Genomic DNA, 22,181 nt, shown 5'->3' on the forward strand with positions numbered 1-22,181 from the left:
TCACTTCTCATTTTATCCACCGTGCGAATACTTTCTCCCAGTGCCTCCATAAGAGCCACGTCTTCCAGGGGGCTACCTTCCTTCAGACTGTGCTTCTTGCGTTCTGCTTTTCGACGGTTCTTTGATGACCTTCTGCATGTAAAATAATAAGGTGGCCAGTCATGATATGTACAGCTGCCGGTATGGTTAGTGTAATGATCATCCCATACCACCACTTGCAGTACTATACTACTTACGAAGAGATTCTAGAATTGCTCTTAGAATATTTCCCACTCATGTCACTTGCAGTCATAATGCTGCTGGTGTCAGAGAACAGATCAGATTCTGGACCTCCAGGGATCTCATCATCTAGACAACCATATAAAACTGATAAACAACAACTTATCATATAAACCATCTCTTAATAATTTTACTTAAGTACAGTCTTATTAAAAGAAACCATTAACAAAACAATTTATTTTTCTACAAATGCTCATTTCAATATTAGAAATGTTCAACAGGTAAATCTGGTAGATTACAGTTGTGAGCACAATAATATAGATGTGAGTAAAGTGTTGATTTAATTATATTTAACTGATGTGAAAGAATAATTAATCATTCTCTGTATAGCACTACATAATATGTTGGCGCTATACAAATGGGTGGGCTGCAAAAAGGTTCTGAATCACTTTTCAACCCAAAAGATTGTCTCAAAAAACAAACAAAAAAACCCAGTTACACTAGGCACATACTATAAGATTAATCGGGATGCAGTTTATAGACCGGCAGACTAAATGCCGCCGGTTTATATCCCGACAGGAGACTTAAGATAGGTGTTGAAATACCGTTGCCTATCTTAATCCCGACGCCGGAATGCTGAAGGACGACAGCCGGAACGAGGTAAGTCCAGGGCATCCTTAGTGTTAGTCACAAAGGGGGAGAGGGTTAGGTTTAGGGAGTGTAGCGGTATTAGGGTTAGGTTTTGGGGGGGTGGTTAGGGCTAGGCACCCCTAGGGGGGAGGGTTAGGCACCCCGGGGGTAGGTTATGGTTAGGCACCCCCCCCCTGAAGGGTTAGGTTTAGGGTGCGGGAAGGAGGGGTTAGGTTTATTTACCCCTGGGGGAACTTAAGGTTAGGCACCACCCCGGGAGTTTTAGGGTTAGGCATCACTAAGGGAGGGTTAGGGTCCTTAAAAGCCGGCGTCGGGATCTCCTATCGGGATTTGATCCCGATCCATCATACAATATATTGTTATAACGGGGATCGGAACAATATATTGTGCAGATTGTATAGTGTCTACACCTAACATGCGCATGCACGGCGGTTGTTCATCGCCCTGTCCCATCTGCTGTGCTGCACAATGCAATGAATGACACCATGCAACGATACATTGCGCGGTCGTACACTGGATCGTGCAGTATCTACGGCAGTGCAATGCATCGTTACATATAGTGTGTACCCAGCTTTAGCGCAGCCATGTAGTTTAGAGCAATGTTTCCAAAACTAATTTCTCAGGGAACACTAACAGTGCATGTTTTCAAGGTCTCCTCACAGAATTACAAGTGAAATAATTAGCTCCACTTGTGGATCTTTTAAAATGTGTCATCCAGTAATGACTACACCTGTGCACCAACTAGGCAAAATGGAAACCATGCACTGTTAGAGCTCCCTGAGGAATGAGTTTGGGAAACACTGGTTTACAAGGATATCAAAATCACTTCAATTAAACTCCAAGTACTTAAGTATTGTTCTCAATATTAAAAAATATGTGCTATGCTACTCTAGAAATATCTTTTTACTTGTATAGCAGCATTATACACCATTCTGCTGGTCAATTAAAAGTTTCTTAGGATTGAAAAAAAATATACATATAGCCTGGTAGGTTCATAAGAGTTTAGCCTCTAAATTAGGGTAGCAGTTTTGGTGCTGCAGATAACACAGCATCAACTAGTACAATATACACATGTTTATTTAAAATAACGCTTGATGGAAATATAATTTATTAGATGGTTAATAGAACAATAAGTGAAATAAAACTGTGCCTCATACCAAGTTAAATAGACCATTTTTCTTCATATTATAAAGAATATTAGCCATTTATATATGGATGAACACTACATGTAGTCTATGTATAAATGATGCTTAAAAGACAGTCCAGGTAACCGGCTGAGGCTGTTAGTCATCACTATAACGTTGTGCAGAGAATTCTGCACTAAAACGAGCCACGCAGGCTACAGTCGTTACTGGTTACCAGAAATGGAAGAACAGAAAGCTGAACACTGACTGTAAATAATGAGATATGGTAAGAACTTACCCTTGTTATCTCTATTTCTACGAAGTCCATAGGGTTCCACAGGATACCTTGGGGTATAGGCGATGGCGGCAGACATCCAGGCACCACAGAGTTAAATTTCCAGCCTCCCAGGATGCACTGGGGTCCCTCTCCTATACCCCGCCCCTGAGCCTCAGGCCACTCAGTTTCGTAACAAGCCATAGGCCGGAGCAGGAGCAAAAAAGAGAGAGAAGACACACAAGAATCACATTCTCACCAGAAGGAGATGGAGAAACCGGTGACCAGATCAAAGCCCATCTGCAGTACAGGCGCGACAGGGCGGGAGTCCTGTGGAAACCTATGGATTTCGTAGAAATAGAGATAACAAGGGTAAGTTCTTACCATATCTCATATTTTCTACTGCAGGGTCCATAGGGTATCCACAGGATACCTTGGGGACGTCCCAAAGCAGTATCCTTTAAGGGTGGGGACGCCCCTGTGCTGTAAGGAGAATCCGCCGCCGAAAGGAAGCATCCTGAGAGGCGAAGGTATCAAAAACATAATACCTTACAAAAATATGGACAGATGACCACATGGCTGCCAATCACCGCTGAACCGCTGAAGCGCCACGTCGAGCTGCCCACGAAAGACCCACAGACCTAGTGGAAGAGCTTTAATAGAGGATGGAACAGGAAGACCTGTGAATCCATCCTGCCAAAGTTAGCGCAGTGGCAGGCCAACCCTTTGTATGGAAACCAGAAAGGACAAAACCGAGAGTCTGATTTCCTAAACGGACTGGTACGGTCAACTTAAATTCTTAGAGCCTGTACCACATCCAAAGAGGCCTCACCAGCAGAAAGGACTGGGGAAGTAAAGGCAGGTACTATAATTTCCTCATTGATGTGGAAACTAGACACCACCGTAGGTAAAAAACCAGGGCAAGTGCGAAGCACTGCCCAGTTCATAGGAAAGATGAGAAAAAGGGAGGTCTACACGACACAGCCCCCCATTCTGAGATCCTACCGGCCAAATCACTGTCCAGAAGGAAAACATTCCTAGCCGTAAGCCATTTGAAATCCACTGAGCCCAGTGGATCAAATGGTGGTCCTCAGAGAGCCCTAAAGACCACAGCCAAATCCCAAGGAGCCACAGGTGGAACAAAGGGATGCTGAATATAATGTACACCCTGCACAAAGGTGCGGACATCAGGAAGAGTAGCAATCCTACCATGAAACCAACAGGCCAGAAACCTGCACCTTCAGGTAAGCAAGGCAAAGACCGCCCACCTGTAGGAAAGCCAACACTCTGGATATCCGGAATACCCGAGGAGCATAGCCTGTAGGGCGACACAACTGAAAGAAAGTATGCCATACCTGATGGTAAATTCTTGCAGATAAAATCTTCTGAGCTCGTAGCATGAACATAGGCCCTGTTAACTATAGAGCTGGAAAAACTCCTAGACCTTAAGAGGGCAGTTGTCAAGGACAGACAACCCAGGTCTGGGTATCTGCCAGGATCCTGAGACAACAGGTCCGGTCGTAGAGCTAACAGCTTCGGAGTGTTAACTGAAACACTCCAAAGATCTGAGTAATAGTACCGTCTGGCCCACGCACGAGCTATCAGCAGGAGCGCGCCTCCTTCTTGCTATTATTGGAGGAAGAGGGGATAACGGAGGGACGAGGTACACAACTTGGAAGGTCCACTGGACCAACATACGTCTACCATAAGAGTCTCATCTCTGAAAGGCTCCACTTGTTCACCAGAAGATTGAACACCTCCTGATGAAGAGGACATTTCCCTAAATGCACGTCCTGACGGCTGGGAAAGCCTGCTTTCCATCTGAGGATTCCTGAATGAACACTGCCGATGACGGCAGGGATATAGCCTTCCACCCAAGCCAGAATTCGGGACACCACTGTTAGTGTCGCCCGATTTCGGGAACCTCCTAGGTGGTTTACATAAGCCATCATGATGGCGTTGCCAGACTGTACCTGCACGGTATTTCCGTGGAGAACCTGTCCTGTATGCTGGAGAACCTTGAATACTGCTCTGAGTTCTCAGATGTTTATGGGAAGCGCAAAAACTACTGGTGTCCACCTGCCCTGGAACAAGTGTGGACCCGTCACTGCTTCCCAGCCACGGATACTGGCGTCCGTCGTCAGAAGGACCCTGTCCGCAATCCCAAAGGGGGTGCCCCTTGTTTAGGTGAGCTTTCCGCAGCCACCAGGCCAGAGAGACACAAACCTCCGGGGAAAGCACTATTGACTTTATCCTATGGGGTAACCCATCTCATCCGGAGAGGATCAAGTTTTCTAGAGGTTCAGAGTGACACTGGGTACTCTCCACCGTGTCGAACAGCGACACCCTGGAACCCAGGAACCACATTGCCGAGTGAATAGACACTCGGCGACTCTGCAGGCAGCTGCGTACCTGTAGTGCAGAGATCTTTTCCTCAATCACAAAGATCCTCAGATGTTGGGATATGGAGCATCCTATGTGAAGAATCAGAGAGGACCATTTCCAGTGTATCAGTCAGCCCTAAAGTAGCAACACAGATATTGTCCGTTGCAGATGGCACTGAAGTATCTCTGGAGACTCTGGTAGCACCAGGAGGTCGCCCGGATTGGGTAACAAGCGGACCCCCTGCATCCGCAGGTTGGCTGCCATAACTGCCATGACCCTGGTAAAACTGGAAATGCTCATCGACCACTGCAAACCTGAGGAAAAACACTGGTGTTCTAAGAAAATAGGGACATTCAGGTAGTCACCCGGAATATATCCAACGACACCACAAAATTCCCAGGCTCCATTGAATGATGGAATGCAGGGTCCCCCTCCTGAACCGAGGAACCCTTAAAAATTTGTTGAAGGATTCGAGGTTGAGGATGTCCAGGTAAGACCCATTGGGTTTCGGTACCAGAAAAAGGATGGAGTAATACCTCGTTCCCCTTTGGGGCAACGGAATAGGTACTATAACTCCTGCCTGGAGCATAGAGTGTAACACCCTCAAAAATTACAGGGCCTTGTCTTGAATTGATAGAAGACCTGTAACGAAAACCCGTCTGGAAGGCGTTTACCGGGAGGAGAGGACATACCTTCAAGAAAATACTTCTCTTACCCCAGTGGCCGTGGAGGTCACACACCAGCACTGGGCGAACTGGAGAAGCCGGCCTCCAACTCTGGGGTCCCCCGAGAGGAGGCCCGTCCCGTGAAGCTGAAGGCTTATAGCCCCACTTGGGAGTAGGACATCTTGTACTCAAAGCCTGTTCTTATGGTTGAGCAGATTTCCTGGCTACTGACTGTCTTGGAAAGCTATATTTTAGACTTAGCCTGGCCTCACAGGGCCGAAAAGACGAAGCCCCAGACCACGATGGGACTGTAGCCGATGGCAGACACGCAGACGTAGCTGCGGCCTGCGGGGCCACAATTGTGTTCAGATGAGGGCCAAACAGGACCTATCCCGTAAAAGGCAAAGCATTCCAAATGGAATCTGCATCCGCTTTCCAAGAGCGCAACCACAGGGAGCGGCGAGCCGCTACTACTGCCGAGCCGCTACTGCTGCCGAGGAGATTCTGGAAAGGAGTAGGCTATATGTAAGACTGTCTCATTATGAACGTGGCTAAGTCTCTGAGAATTTGCCACTATCCACCTGCTCTGCTGGAGAGTCAGATCCAGTTACCTACCCAGCGCTCCATGGCTCTGGCCCCCCAGCACACGGCCATAGCCGGCCTGGAAGCCCCTTCAGCAAGGGAATAATTTGGATTTTAGATATATTTGCACCTTGCAATGTGTAACCTCCTTCAAGGAGGACCTGGAGGGCATGGGCAACGTAGCACTCCTCACTAGGCGTGTAACATGAGAATCTACCTGTAAAGGTAACTCCCATTCGGAAAAATAATTATCCGCAAAGGGGTATGCAAAAGGTCAACCGTTTTTGAGGCTGGAACCGCTCACCCGGATTTTCCACGCCTCCTCTAAATGATCCACCTGACCAGAAAGAGTAATTACAGTGGCAACACCCTTATCCTTAAAGAAGGCATATTTGGATTTAGCCACGGGGGATATGTAATAACCAAAGCCGCACGGACTGCCCGTATAAGGCCAGGTATATAGACTTTAGACCCAGACTACACCTCCGCTGCACTAAAGGGCTCGTGTCTGAAAAAGTCAATAATGTCACCGTCATCAGACGTCATGTCCTTACCCGTCTGAGACCCGAAAGGCCGTTTAGAAGGCCGAAATGGTGACTCCCCCTGTAAAACGTTCATCAGGTGCTATACCATTTGGACAATAAATTCACCCACACAGGCTCCTGCGAGACCTGGGGGGGTGAACAACAGGATACACTGGGGTACCATCAACTGTCCAGGGACCCCTGCATGTGATGAGACCACCACTCGCTGCGATAACCCCTATGGGGAAACACAGGGGGCGTTGCCCCCAAGGGCTGTGAGCATCTTAGCCAGCCGAGGGCGGTCCCCTTTTTGTGCAGGCACAGTGATAGAAATGGGGCGTGATATATAGAATACAACATGCCCTCCATAAACCCTCAGCGTCTACATATCCCTCCTCTAACTGCACATGATATCAGTACATTATAGCTGGAAGAGGATATCCTCGTTCACTTTCAGACATGAGGAACGGAGCGTATGTGACCTCCCACACAGAAAAACCACGTTTACTGTGAGGTAATAAACACCCTGCAACACCGCACCGCAAGGGCTGTAGCAGAAGAACAGGGATAGGAAAAAGGCTGACAGTCAGAAATGAAAGTACACGCAAACAGCGCTAGCATTTAAGTCACATACAATGCACAGATAATATCCTGCATTACAAGCACTGCGATCAACTACACAGACCAGAGCCTGGTAGGAAACAGTGCTGCATACACTGACCTTAATTGAAGGAGAAGTATGCGGGGGACCCGGACCGCAATGGCATCTGTAACAGCTTCCAGCAGCGTTTGTCATTCCCAGCACATGTAGTGAGAAAATGGCCAACGAGGAGCAGAGAGGAGGCAGGGCCCGGGGGAGGAGCGCTGAAACAGCCCGCTCAGACCGCTGTGGAATGGCACTGTGCAGCGGGGGAGACGCCGGCTGTGAGACAGGGAAGGCGTTCTCCCCTGGCCTGCTATTAACCCCTGGGACGCCGCGCTGTACCGCACATGCTGCGGTCCGCTGTCCCTGGTGGTCTAGCGGAAGGCGCAGGATCAGTACCTGGCCCCACGCGCAGCCGGTCCCCAGGGAGCCCCCTGCCTGGGGACCAAAAAGGACTGTGTTACCGGCGGGTGCCCACCACGGGACCCCGCCGCTTACCTTGTCCCCCGTGCATCCGGCCACAGTCCAGATAGCCGGGGTCACCGCTAGCTGTGACCCCAGCTACCAACCAGCATTCCCCGGATCGGTGCCGGCGTTCTGGTCCCGGCGGGGTGTAGGAGTGACAGCATGGACGTCAATACTGACTGTCCTATGCTGGAGCACTCTAGTTGTGCAGCCACAGCTGCGAAGAAATCTTCAGGGGCCTTGAAATGACCCCCCTCTGTACAGTGCGACTGGTCAGGCCAGGCACCGACGAAAACTGAGTGGCCTGAGGCTCGGGGGCGGGGTATAGGAGAGGAACCCCAGTGCATCCTGGGAGGCTGGAAATTTAACTCTGTGGTGCCTGGATGTCTGCCGCCATTGCCTATACCCCAAGGTATCCTGTGGATACCCTATGGACCCTGCAGTAGAAATAAAAGTTAAACTAAATATCTTTATTATAGAAGAATTCTTATTTTAGAAGGCCTTGCTGTGTACATTTTGTTCTGAATGGACTTAAATCTCAAGGACTCTCAAATACTATACACATGAAACAGAATTAGATAACACAATATCCACAAATAGTACCTAACAGGCCTTGTCGCTCTCTCTCCTTCAGGTCCCGTACAACAGAGAGACGTTGTTGGTAACGAGTAAATGTCGTTTTATGGCTATTCAAAAATAACATGTGATTCTTTTGAGCTATACCAAGGAAATATTAAACAGATTATTATTATTTTTTTTTCAATAGTTTATTTTTAATTCAAGTATATAAGACATACATAACATAAGCCTTCAGATAAAAAAAAAAAAGGGAAAACATTGTGAAACAAAATAGACATCCGAAGGATATATTAATCATAGAAAATTGTATATAATATAACAAAATGTTGTAATCAATTATATATCATTAGCTACAAAGAAGAAGAAAAAAGACACAAGAGAGAAGAGAAGAAGGAGAAGGGGTGGGGGGTGGGGTAGGAGGCCTCGCTGGTACAATATCGCAATCCCGATTGTAGCATGAGCAAACAGTACTAAGATAGAGTCAGAAGAGTCTGTAGAAAACACCTATAGAGTAGAAAGAGAGAAGGTAGGTGAATATGTAGAAGCAGTTGATCAGAACAGAAGGGCCGAAAGACCACCCAGCGAGTGGGAGCTATGTGAGGGGTTTTGATAATTATACCAAGGGTTCCAAATCTGTACGAAATTAAATGATCTATTATTTAGATATGCAGTGATCTTTTCCATACTCGCCAAATGCCAAATTCTACCAGTAACTAGGCGGAGAGGGGAAGTGTCTAAACGTTTCCCGTATAGTGCAACAAGGCATCTGGCAGCGTTCAGCATTTAAGTCCAGATTACTATTTTTAAATAGTCACTACAGCAATAGCATATATACAAAATGTTCTTCAAATAAAAAAAAAATCACTATTCACCTTCTATTACTGCAGGTTTCACATTTGTCTCTATTATATCAAGACGTTTGTATTTGTGTATCTAGGAAAAACAGATTAACGTTTAGTATTATGTATGATTTATACTGTTGGTTTGTAAAATAATTAATTGACAACTCCCATCCACATAAACCAATGATTCACACATTGCGATGCGTGCATGTCCATCCCCAAGTCAATGTTGAGATTAATTATGGTGAACTTGCTGCAACTCAAACTTTTCAAAAAGTAAACAGTCTAAACCCAAAGCAAGGGTTTTCGTCCATATATGACCAAACCAATTTTATATTTCAGTATATCCATATTTTAATAGGTGAAAGAGTAGACAGTAAAATCAAGAAAAAAAACTGTTGTAATCAACTATTTTAAATAAAATATGTCAATAATATTAATGTGACCATGGTTATCTAAACATTACCATTTCATAAAACATACTACTAGACATACATACACATAATAACAATACAGTTCTTACATAGATAAGAAATCTTTTTAAATATTCCTACCAGACGCAAGGCCTCTTCCCACAGAGAACCATCCAGCAACAAAATAATAGCTTCTTCATAATCCTAAAACACAGAGCAGCATTGTTAAAGTCAGACTGTGCTTTACCTCCTGTTCCTACAATATCAAGTTCACAGCTCTGAGAAGGTTTCTATACAGATGGTCATGGTTCTGGCCAGCAATAACCACATGATATTGTCATTTTCATAACTTTATATGTAACAACTGTATGACCTACCCATGACCTACAGTATTTCAGATTGCGTAAGAGGCCAGTAATCTTATGTCTACAACTTCACCCCCACCACCACCCAACCCAACCTATGACAAAAGAAAGTAGCACTGGAAAAGGTAGGGGTAGGATCAATTGAGCACAAGAATAAAATTACTGGAGACATGTAAAGTATTGTCCACTTCTGAGAAGAACCTGGCTAGGTTGGGATGCACCACCCCACTTCCGAAGAGAAGTTCTCTCATCGCAGTACCCTTAATCTTGGCGTGATTTCTGAAGTTCTTTCCATGAACCTATATGCCTTTAGAATTGCAAAGGTCTATGCTAAATATATGTATGACATTATGGTGTGGGTAATAATAATTGTGGTACTGTAATATAATAATGTGTTTTTGTGTGGCTTTGTTTTCTGAATGTTTAGCTATATGCAAGCAACTGTTGTTATTACTATAATTATAAAATAAGACCAAATTAGCAGACAAATTATCAAACATGTAGAGCTCTGAATGTATATTTCCATGCTGGTTCTCTTTTTTTATTCCCTTCTCCAAACTGATGTTTATTGTACATCCGATCTATATCCCACAAACTCAACATATTTAACAGTCTTCTAAGGCAGCCATGCAGTTCTACCATCATTGTTGCCTGTATTGCCCCCATTCCACAATCAAACCTACATAGCAAAATCAAATACACAACTGTAATTTACAGCAATAATTGTACTTTAATTACACAAACAATGCCTAGCAAGTTACTACAGCACAATAGCTACAGTCAGGTCCATAAATATTGGGACATTGACAGAATTTTCATATTTTGGCCTCTATTCACCACCACAATGGCTTTGAAATGCAACAAACGATGTGATTTAACTGCAGACTTTCAGATTTAATTTGAGGGTAATTACATCCAAATCAGGTGAACGGTGTAGGAATTACAACAGTTTCTATATGTGCCTCCCACTTTTTAAGGGGCCAAAAGTAATGGGACAAAATAAACAATCCTAAATCTAACTTTCACTTTTTAACACTTTGTTGCAAATCCTTTGCAGGCAATTACAGCCTGAAGTCTGGAACGCATAGACATCACCAGACGCTGGGTTTCATCCCTGGTGATGCTCTGCCAGGCCTCTACTGCAAATGTCTTCAGTTCCTGCTTGTTCTTGGGGCATTTTCCCTTCAGTTTTGTCTTCATCAAGTGAAATGCATGCTCAATCGGATTCAGGTCAGGGGATTGACTTGGCCATTGCATAACATTCCACTTTTTAGCCTTAAAAATCTCTTTGGTTGCTTTTGCAGTATGCTTCGGGTCATTGTCCATCTGCACTGTGAAGCGCCGTCCAATGAGTTCTGAAGCATTTGACTGAATATGAGCATATAATATTGCCCGAAACACTTCAGAATTCATTCTGCTGCTTTTGTCAGCAGTCACATCATCAATAAATACAAGGGAACCAGTTCCATTGGCAGCCATACATGCCCACGCCATGACACTACCACCACCATGCTTCACTGATGAGGTGGTATGTTTTGGATCATGAGCAGTTCCTTTCCTTCTCCTTCACTCTGGTACGAGTTGATCTTTGTCTCATCTGTCCATAGGATGTTGTTCCAGAACTGTAATGGCTTTTTTAGATGTTGTTTGGCAAACTAATCTGGTCTTCCTGTTTTTGTGGCGAACCCTCTATATTCACTCTTGTGAAGTCTTCTCTTGATTGTGGACTTTGACACATATACATCTACCTCCTGGAGAGTGTTCTTGATTTGGCCAACTGTTGTGAAGGGGTTTTTCTTCACCAGGGAAATAATTCTTCTGTCATCCACCACAGTTGTTTTCCGTGGTCTTCCAGGTCTTTTGGTGTTGCTGAGCTCTCCGGTGCGTTCTTTCTTTTTAAGAATGTTCCAAACAGTTGATTTGGCCACACCTACTGTTTTTGCTATCTCTCTGATGGGTTTGTTTTGATTTTTCAGCCTAATGATGGCTTGCTTCACTGATAGTGACAGCTCTTTGGATCTCATATTGAGAGTCGACATCAACTGATTCCAAATGCAAATGTCACACCTAGAATCAACTCCAGACCTTTTACCTGCTTCATTGATAATGAAATAACGAGGGAATAGCCCACACCTGTCCATGAAATAGCTTCTGAGTTGATAGTCCCATTACTTTTGGCCCCTTAAAAAGTGGGAGGCACATAGTGAAACTGTTGTAATTCCTACACCGTTCACCTGATTTGGATGTAATTACCCTCAAATTAAATCTGAAAGTCTGCAGTTAAAGCACATCTTGTTTGTTTCATTTCAAAACCATTGTGGTGGTGAATAGAGGCCAAAATCTGAAAATTCTGTCAATGTCCTAATATTTATGGACCTGACTGTATGTGTCCCATGTAATTCTACCATGTTACTGTGCTGCAATACCAAATTATAGTCTTACAGTTAATAGTGTACTACTGTGACTTGTAATAGTATCTTATCCTCTTATGCCATATTTCTAACCTGTACTGAAACCTCATGTACTAACGTTGTATAAATAGCCATGTGATTTTTAAATGGACTCTATTCAGTTATCAGTTAAATATCAGCCCCATACCTACACAATTCAATGATTATGTTTAATCACACTGTTATTAGCTGGTGATTCCAGCACATTACACACATGAGCATGGCTACAATCCATGTGTTTCAGGCCCATTGAAGCTTCCATGGCTTCCTTGATTTACTGTAGTGTGCCATCTGCTCAAGTGTAATAAAAATAAAACTGTGTTGTGCGTACAGAAATAGCCCTTTACAATACAGTCAGAAGAACCCTATGGAGAAGCACCCAACATATACTGTAAACCTATCCAACTTAACAATAAAAGAGATGGAAGATGATAAAAGGGGGTATACCTCAGCATATTGTTCTAATAGTACCGCTGCATTCTCATACTTCCTATGCTCTACCAGTTTGCCTATAAGGAAAGAGGAAAACAGTGGACATATGCATAGGCACCTATTGTCAATTACAGTACAATATGTGGTATTTTGTTACAAACATGAAATGAATGTGTAGATATGTGTACGGGTCTTTATACTCACCAACATAATTGGATCTTACTTTGCTAAAATGTTTCTTGAATAATTAACCTCACTAGAGGGTTCCTCTCCAAATACTTGATAAGCTATGTCTAAAATGTTGACATAGGGGCACTCTGGTTACGATTATACTGTAATGTTATTAATCCATACAAAAATGACCATTATGTGATATCCCCAACAAGTGTAACAGGCTCTTTAAGGATATCGGTTTCTGTTTATTATTCTTCCTCACATTTTCTTTACTCTTGCCTTATTTCTATCTATTTTCGATCTGATATTTCACTACAATGAGCGTTTAATAAACTATTACACTGGACCAGAGTGCTCCTTAGAAAACATTATAAACTTTTGGTAATTACTACCTGCCAGCCTCATCAGATTATCCTGGGAATCGCTCACCTGCTACGCTTCTAGCGAGAGCTGCCATTTTGTCCTCTGAGTACTGTAGTTGGGAAGCCATGCACAGGATCTGCTGCCAGTTACTAGATGCAACAAAAGCATCAAGAGCCTTCTCAAAATTATTGCAGCGAGCAAAGACTAGACCAGCTTGTTCATATTGATGCTTTGAATGTAAATGATCTCCATAAACATCATTAATCGACTGAAAAACAAAATATGTAATTCATTAAAGTGCATAATATTTATACAATATAAATAAATAATGCTAACACAGTAAACAAACAAAAAATGCTAATTTTCTCATACATTGAGACGTTACTAACCTTGTATTCATCTGACCCAACTGGGTAGAGTCTTAAGGCTTCAGTGTACAGATTCTGATCTTTAACCAAGTTCAAAAACTCAATGAAATGTTCTGGGCCTGAGGTGACAAAATCAATTCAATAGGTTCAAACTAATGTAGAAGTACATTATACTCACTAAGAAATGGATATAGTAAGCATCTCTGAAATACTAGCCCTTAATTCACAAAATAGTCCAGTTACAGTGCAACAGCTAAACAACCATTTTCTTCCTACAGCTCTCTGTATTTGTAGGTGCAGGATCTTGGGTGCAAATGGATCTCTTCACCACGTCCCATAAATGTGCAAATTGGGTTCATGTTGGGCGAACGTGGTGGCCAAACGATTCGTCTGAACTCCCCAGAATGCTCCTCGAACCAATTCTGGACAACTTGGGACCGATGACACAGTGCATTATCCTGCTGGAATACTCCATTGTTGTGGGGGTACATGAAGTCCATGAAGGGCTGCAAATGGTCATCAAGCAATGCAATGTATCGGTTACCGGTCAATGCTGTGTTTAGGTGGACCAGCAGACCCTAACCGTGCCACGTGAACACACTCTACACCATTATGGAACCACCACCATCCTGCACAGTGCCTTGCTGACAAGTGGAGTCTATGGGATCTGCGCCACACCGGAACCATGACTCATAGGGCCACTCCACATGTTGCCAGTCCTTCAGGGTCCAATTAGCGATGTCACAAGCCCTGGTGAAGCGCTGTTTCCAGTGTCATAGTGATAACAGGGGCACTCTGGTGGTTATTCTGCTCCCATATCCCATAGAAGCTAAAGAATGCTACCACTCACCTGTTGGATATGTGTCTGGTACCTCATGCATTGAATGTGGATTTGATTTGAGCCACTGCCCTTCTGTTATTCTGGCCAGACTCCGCTGACCACGCTCATTAAGCACCCGTGGTCGGCCACTGTGATTTCAACGGTGGGTGGTAATTCCTCTCAGGAGGTATTCCTGGTACGTAAGTAACACCATAGATCGTGGAATGTTGAATGTCCACACAACTTCAGAAATGGAATGTCCCATTCATCGGGCACCGACTATAATGTCCTGTTCGAGTTCACGTCGCCTCGTCATGAGCAGGATATATGGCGTTCAAACTGACTCACAAGATGTCTGACAACACAACTGGTTATTTCCAAGACGTCACCTACCATTACATACTGCTATCCAATGCTGCCTCTGAAACATCAATTTTCACAAAAGTACTGAGTAAACAAAAACCTCAGCTTTGCTAAGTGGTGGTCAAGTCCATAAATTAGATTACAGTTATATTATATAACGCATGGAAGATAACAAAATTGCAACATCTGTATGAAAGCACTTTTTATCTTTCACTCCACTTGGGAATATTTTCTCTGACCAGGGTGTCTTGTGGGGAAGCTATCATACGCAGGAACATGACTGGTTGCAAGAAGCTGCAGCTGCTATGGCAACAAACATGGCCAATCACAGTACAATGTCATCTAGTCACATACATATGCAGATCACCAGTAACCCTGCAAGGTTAATAAATGGTATGCATAATGTGATGGGTTCAAGGCATCTGACACACAATACTTGTGGTTGTAAGCAAAGCTGAGAAACAGTTACAATACAGTTGTGTTAGAAATCAGTTTTCTTTTTTTATAGTAGCTTGGAAGCCTATGCAGCGAAACGCATTAAACATACCTACCCTCACCTGCCCACTTGCCCATTTTTGGACTTTTCTGGATATACTGCAAAAAGCCTGAACCGGCCTCTGGGAGTTAAAAGGACGAAAGCTACAATTGGACACTAGGCTTGCCATTTCTTTCTTCATTTGAGACAGAGCCACATACAGACACCGTACGACCTAAGAACTTCATTGTGCGTTTGGATAACAACAACCTAAAATAACTTATTCCTCTATCGGTGGAAAGCATTGGTAACTAATTACCCAGGGGACAGCCCTTTTTTATTGCTATTCATCATTTGGCATTTCCAGTCTCTGCCGTGGAGGCATTATAGGAACAGGCAACCAGTGAACATTCATTAATTTTGCACAACAAACTCTGTTTGTGGGTGAGGTAGTCTGCTTGTTTATAATAACATTAATATATTTATTGTGACATTTATTGTTTATTAAATTTATTGTTTTTACATTATATTCACCTCTATATGCATTATTTTTAAATCTATTACATGTATTTATCTGGATTAGCGCTACTATCTATGTTTATTGTAATTAGCTCACTATAGAGACTGACTATCCCTTGCTAAGTAGGAGCTCAGATTAACAGCGCATTTAAGAGCCTGTTTAGAACCTTATTGGTCTCTACCTTTATGCATCTTGTTTATAGTTCTTGACTTTTTAACCAAACAAAACAATTACCTACCACATTTGCTGAGATGTTGCAGAGCTTTTTTATATCTTTTAAGGTGCTTGTCAATGGTAAATCTTTGATAATTAGTCTCCATTTTCTTTAATGTGTTGAGGAAGGGAAGATATTCTTTTGGGTCCTAAGTAAGAATATTAAAAATGAGTTGAAGAATGAAGAACAATTTACAACATGAAAGAACCTCTGGCTTGTTATGGGCAGCAGCACAAGTGTTCGTAAATGTCTGCCTTTAGGTCCAGAAACAAGCTGTAAAGACCTACCAAATATAAGGCTAAATAGAAAAATAATTTAATAAGTAGACACAGGAAAATTCCATGCCCTATTGTTTGTCCTTATGTTAAAAAAAATATCATAAAATAGATTATATTTAACTCCCTCTAGGCTACATAGAATATGGCCCACTGTCTCAAAGTTTTGTTGGCGCCAGTGTAACTCTGAAGGCTCTATTTTCCACGTTTTCTGGGATTGCCCCCTTATACGCCCCTTTTGGGAGGAAGTATTCAGTCTCATTAATGACGTGCTCGGCCTCCAATTGACCCTAGACCCCTCCCTTGCTCTTCTCCATTGGTATCCAAATTCTGTTCCTAAACCTGACCGGTATGTTCTTGGCCATATACTGATATCCGCTAAAGCCACTATAGCCCAGCACTGGAAGTCCCCTTCTCCTCCTCCGTTTGCTAAGGTTATAACAAAGACACAATTCCATTTTGAGATGGAGACGAGAGAGGTCACTACGAAGTGGAATCCCTGGTATTTGTATGTTACGAACGGAGGAGGTGCGGCTGTGTCCATATCGTCCCCAAACCCGCAGAGTCCTTCTCCCTTTGATTTTAGTGAGCTTCCACAGTACGATCACAGCACCTAATATATTATGCACTTTAATATTTAGGGTTGTTTTGTTTAATGTCTACAAATGTACTGTCAATCTCCCCCCCTTGTATTTTATTTTACTTGTGTTTTCCCTTTTCTTTATTCTGTACCCCTATAAACATTTTGCAAGATATTCAATAAAAATGTATTTATGGAAAAAAAAAAAAAATAGCATAACTAACGCCCAACTTCCAATAGTATTGCTATGTGGTAAGCGGTGTCTGATGTGAGGATGACCAACAGAACCTGATTGCAAGGGCAATGCCAGTGTTTTTCAATTTAGTTTCAGTGACAATGTAGGTTTCTGACTGATCTATATTCCAACAACAATCTGTCTGTACTAAAATTAATGTACATTCATGAGATGCAAATCTATATATCATTTACACTGTAATACACAGAAATAAAAGACAGACCTTCTGTGACTTCTCTGCAACCATGATCACCAGATCAAAGTCATATGTCCCAAGAGAATACTCATATAGCTCATTGACATCCACCAGGAACAGCAAGTACTTCAGTGCTTCCTCTGCGCTGACACTTTCAGTAGATGGTGGGTTCTCTATGTAATAAATAAGGATCTACTGTAAGATTTGAAAACCAAATAGTTCAATGAAAGGAACCAAAATGCGAAAACCAATTACTATGTCAATGATCATTAAAATGAAATGTAATAGTTACCATGGCTGCAAATGTACTCTATTTATTGCCTGTCGCAGAGCACAATTTATTCTACTTATCAGCTTTATGCCTTTACAAGACAAATTAATAAGCTTTCCAACCTTCAAATGTTTTGTTTGGGCCATCATTAAGGTATGCATATCTTAGGTACAGGGTCGGCTCCAGGGGTCTGAGCACCCTGCGCCAGGCCGTTAGGATGCGCCCTGTCATCGCGCATGGCCTCATTACCATAGGCCATGCCCCCTAAGTGACGTTATTAGGAGGCGTGCCCGCATGGCACGCCTCCAAATAGCGTCAGGCTGGGGGTAAAGCCCAGCACCCCGTCACTGGCTGGGCTTCTCCCAGCCCTCTCCCGTCAGTGAATGGATGCCGCGTGCATGTGCACGGTGCATCCATTCAAACTCCGGGGGTCCCCAACATCCCGATTTGACCACCCGACCCACAGTACTGTCCCGCTGAAATCGGGATGTTGGGGAGGGGTGCGCCCTCTATGGGTGGCGCCCCTGTGCAACCGCACTGGTCGAACACCCCTAGAGCCGGCCCTGCTTAGGTAAGGTGGTCTGCTATTGCTTTACACAGATTATAGGCAAACCTATGCAGTGGTGCCTGGTAACCCCTTCTGCCTGTTTTATCATTTTTGGTTAACCCTCAATTACACTACACCAAACAATGGTCATACATGTTCCTAGTCACTAAGCCATACCCTCAAGGTGCTGTACTGTGAGAGGATTGTTACTCCTGAATAGAAGTAACAGGTGGTTTTTGAGACGAGATAGAAGGATAATAAAAAGAAGTATATTACCAGCCAATGTATTCCATGCCATAGGGCAAGTGCTTTTAAACATGTTATGAAATATCTGACTTAGTATCCCTAAAAAAGTACTATAGTACTATAGGGGTATGACTTTTTTTCTAATGCACAGTTTTGCTGTATTTTTAAACTAAAAGTAAAAAAAAGAAAGTTGGAACCACACACACATTATATACACATATTTGTTCAAATAGATACACACGGACACCACACATTAAATCTTTAAAACTGCAGCCAGTGTTATCCAATCATTTAACTGTTCCTGATGTACGGGGGCTCCACCACATATCAAAGCACTTACAGAACTTCTCTCACAGTTTTGAATTAAAGCTATGTTTTTATACTGCCTATAGCCAGCGCCAACAAGGAGCTTGCTCACTGAAAATGAAGGAGCCCTGGAGCACCAAGGATCAGATCGGTAGAGGGAGTGGGGTAAATAAATTGTGTAAAATGTCCTAATGTCATAGCTATGCAGATAATACTTACAACAAATTTTAAATAGACAAAGTTATTTGCCATGTATCATAAAGGCATTATGGCATAGGCAAATATCAATGACTTAAGGTGCGCATCCACTACCCGACTTTGGAAAGACAGTACAATTACAACATCGTAATCGTACAGTCGTTCCTGATCCCCTGTAGTGCCTACACTGAACGCTATGTCGTTCAGTGCAGGCACCTTCCCTCATCCCTGAACATGGTCGATCTGTCGCTATTGGCAAATTGACCGGCATGTTCAGGCGATGAGTGATGTTGGAAACGACCAGCGGGAGTGCGCATTGCTGGTCATTTTTTATGACATTACAGTGCACGATTAATGAACGATTACGATGTCAATCATTCAATTGCTCATTAAAATCGCCTAATGGATACGCGGCTTTAGTATGCATACGGAACAGACTTAACTATAACTCTAGAAGATAATAACATGGGGATAGCGTGATTTTTAACTACTCCTTTGGCTATTGTGTAAATCCACTTACATTAATTTACATAAATTCACATTTGTATCATGAAAAGTAAAACCATTTAATTGTCAATTTTTTTTAAGTAAATATACAGCAAGTTATTGTCTGGATCATTCTTTCTTCACCATGCTCCCAATAATAATACAATTTAACAAAGTTATCATAATCCATTACATATAATTAACATTTGAGATGGGTTGGGTACGGGTGCCAGCAGTCGGGATCTCGGCTGTAAAAATCCCGACGCCAGCATCCTGACAGGGTTAGGATACAGACACCGGTCGGTAGGTATCCTATAACCCTCCACCTCTCCCTATCCTAACCCTTCCTTCCTGGTGCCTGAACCTAACCATCCCCCCTTAGTGTCTAACCCTAATCCTCCCCCTGGTGCCGAACCCTAACACTCCCCATAACCCCGCTACATACCATCGGGATGCCAGCAGTCGGGATCGCATCCCATTTGAGGTATACCGGTTTAGAAATTAAAGAGTTCAATATTAAATAAACAAATAAAAAATACCTCTCAATTCATGAACTTTCTGGAGTGCAGTTTCCAACTCTGGGGTAGTTTTCCGGACATAAGATGTAAGTATTGATAAGCAATATCTGGGTGAATGAGAACAAAGAGTAATTGGAATTTCCTATAAATAGCATAAGCAAAGTCTCATTGACATCCTGTCATAAATTGTATTATTTTCAGAATTTTGTTTTGTACTCACCGTAAAATCAGTTCCTCTGAGACCATCTGGGGGACACTGCAGACTGTGGGTTTAGAGTGGAGGCTGAGCAGTAGGCACTAAGCAGTTAAACTACTGGAGCTGAAACTCCCTCTCCTTAGCCAGTTATTTATCTAACAAAGCCTAAAGGAGAACACAATGTGCAACAGACACAACAAATACAACAACCAACCAGGAAGGAAAAGCAGTGTCCCCCCAGATGGACTCAGAAGAATGATTTTTTTTTTAATTAAGTTTTTTTATTAAATTTTTTGAGACATACCCAAACATTATACAAAAAATTACAGAATGATAATAATATCAGCAGACATAGAGTGTAGATCACAGAGTAATAAGCAATCAGGTGTTACATGTATAGAAATCATAATCCACGGTAAATAGCAAACATATATATATACCTAACTCAAACCATACGGAGAGTATAGGGCGGACTCATAGGCGCCATCTGAGCCCACCTAATCTATGGCTATATAAGATATGCCTTATAAACATACATATTATCTAGGTAGTATGTATTATACCGCATAACAGGAGTAATACTGAGGAGAAAAAAACAAAAAAAACACAAAGAAAAAACAGTCTCATGTCTACTGATATAAAAATATAACATAATTTAAATAATATATATGAACCCCTCCAGAAAATCAAACCTCCCCGTAGCCCCCCACCCTGTATGACCTAACCCCAACCCAGGCACACTTGGATCCCCTAACTCCCAACCCGCCACTAACTACTCTAACAGCCCTAACCCACCCCCCAACCCAGCCCAATTAAAGGATTATAATTAAATAAATGACAGGGGCAATAAACTAATGGCCCTAAACTAGGCCAGACTAGCCCCAGCCCTCCCGCAACATTAGAAATTTTAATACATTCCACCAGACAGATAGTAATAAATTACAAACCGAAATATACCCATATTAAACAGGGGAAAAATTGAATGAAGCATTCAACAGGATATATAAAATTACCAACAGATAAACATAATAATATATTGCAAAATACTAGTATTAGTCCGGTCACATCTCCTAAGCTGGGCAGAACTCAACTCTCCTATACTATACATAACTGTAACAATTCCCATATGAATCAGCATATATGTCACAGATATACAGATGTTGCAGCGCACATAAAATAAAATAAAAAATTTAAAGACTAAAACAGGATATACCATTCCATCAGAGAAGTGGCAATACAGATCTTAAATAAAACCAGGAGAAAAGTTGAATTAAACATACAACACCAGGATATATAGAATTTCCAGCAACTAAACATAGTAACATGCTTCAAAATAGTAGTATTAGTCCGGCCACAACTCTATCCCTTGAAAAGGTGAATTTGAAGTGACAGTCCCATCTCGGCACATATGAAGGGGGAACAGAAGAGGCATATTGGGGTGGTAAACCCTGGTATCTCGGCACACACAATAGAGATAAAGGACAAATCATCTGGGGTACAACAGCAACATCAGAACACCCAAAAATAGGATAGCAATTAGACTCAGATTTAATCACATCCATTGGAAGGAATACATTTTGGATGAAGTCAGTTGTAAAAGCTGTGATGGCTGCAACTTCAGACATTGGTTGTGTAGGTTGCTCATCCACATCACAGCATCTCTCAGGAGTAACACATAAAGGAAGGGTGTCCGCCTGTATATTGTCGAGCTGTGTAAGAAGCTTTTGAGTAGAGGCCCTGACAGCCTGAAGGATTTGTTGCACAGAGAGCGCCATATTTAGGGAGAAATGTCACAGAGCAGGAAGTCTTTTACAGCAGGAAAAACAGGATGTGTACTGCAGAAATGAACACTCAGCGGCAAGGCGGTGGAGGGATAGTACGCCACCAGAGCTCAAGACCAAGAGACGTACCCGGATAGGAGAGCTCAAAATGGCCGATATCACCAGCACTTCGTAAACTTCACCGCCAGGTGCATCAGATGATAGATGGCCGTCTGCCCTTACATATGTCGGGGCCAGAAGGAGAATCCCACGATGGGCAGCAGGAGGATGATATCCCAGCCAACAACACGAGGCCCACTAAAAGGGTAGCAGCCTTACCAGGAGCAGCGTTCCAGAGGAGAATATAAAGTCGCAACGGCAGATCCGGGAGAAGTCCAAAATGGCGGCGACCACTTCCAGCACAGATCAAACAGGCAATGCGAGGCAAAGCCCGCAG

The 22,181-nt window shown here is 42.9% G+C and overlaps 1 protein-coding gene across 3 annotated transcripts in view; it reads right to left on the reverse strand.

Moving 5' to 3' along the window:
• ELP1 (elongator acetyltransferase complex subunit 1) overlaps positions 1-22,181 on the reverse strand; it is a 120,895-nt gene that overhangs the window by 10,843 nt on the left and 87,871 nt on the right. For 2 of the 3 annotated variants that reach the window (XM_088448384.1, XM_088448383.1), the window contains exons 24-34: positions 19,790-19,875; positions 17,224-17,369; positions 15,935-16,058; positions 13,540-13,637; positions 13,217-13,418; positions 12,629-12,690; positions 9,508-9,570; positions 8,984-9,044; positions 8,136-8,249; positions 237-348; positions 5-132 (exon numbers count right to left, since the gene is read on the reverse strand). In XM_088448384.1, the coding sequence (XP_088304510.1) occupies positions 5-132; positions 237-348; positions 8,136-8,249; positions 8,984-9,044; positions 9,508-9,570; positions 12,629-12,690; positions 13,217-13,418; positions 13,540-13,637; positions 15,935-16,058; positions 17,224-17,369; positions 19,790-19,875 (1,196 nt within the window). Of the gene's footprint in view, positions 1-4; positions 133-236; positions 349-8,135; positions 8,250-8,297; positions 8,616-8,983; positions 9,045-9,507; positions 9,571-12,628; positions 12,691-13,216; positions 13,419-13,539; positions 13,638-15,934; positions 16,059-17,223; positions 17,370-19,789; positions 19,876-22,181 lie in introns of those variants that run through there. The other variant, XM_088448385.1, reaches the window with a different exon arrangement.

The sequence above is a fragment of the Taudactylus pleione genome, unplaced genomic scaffold (genome assembly GCF_031769625.1).
Source record: "Taudactylus pleione unplaced genomic scaffold, aTauple2 ptg000454l, whole genome shotgun sequence".
NCBI classification, from domain to species: Eukaryota; Metazoa; Chordata; class Amphibia; order Anura; family Myobatrachidae; genus Taudactylus; species Taudactylus pleione.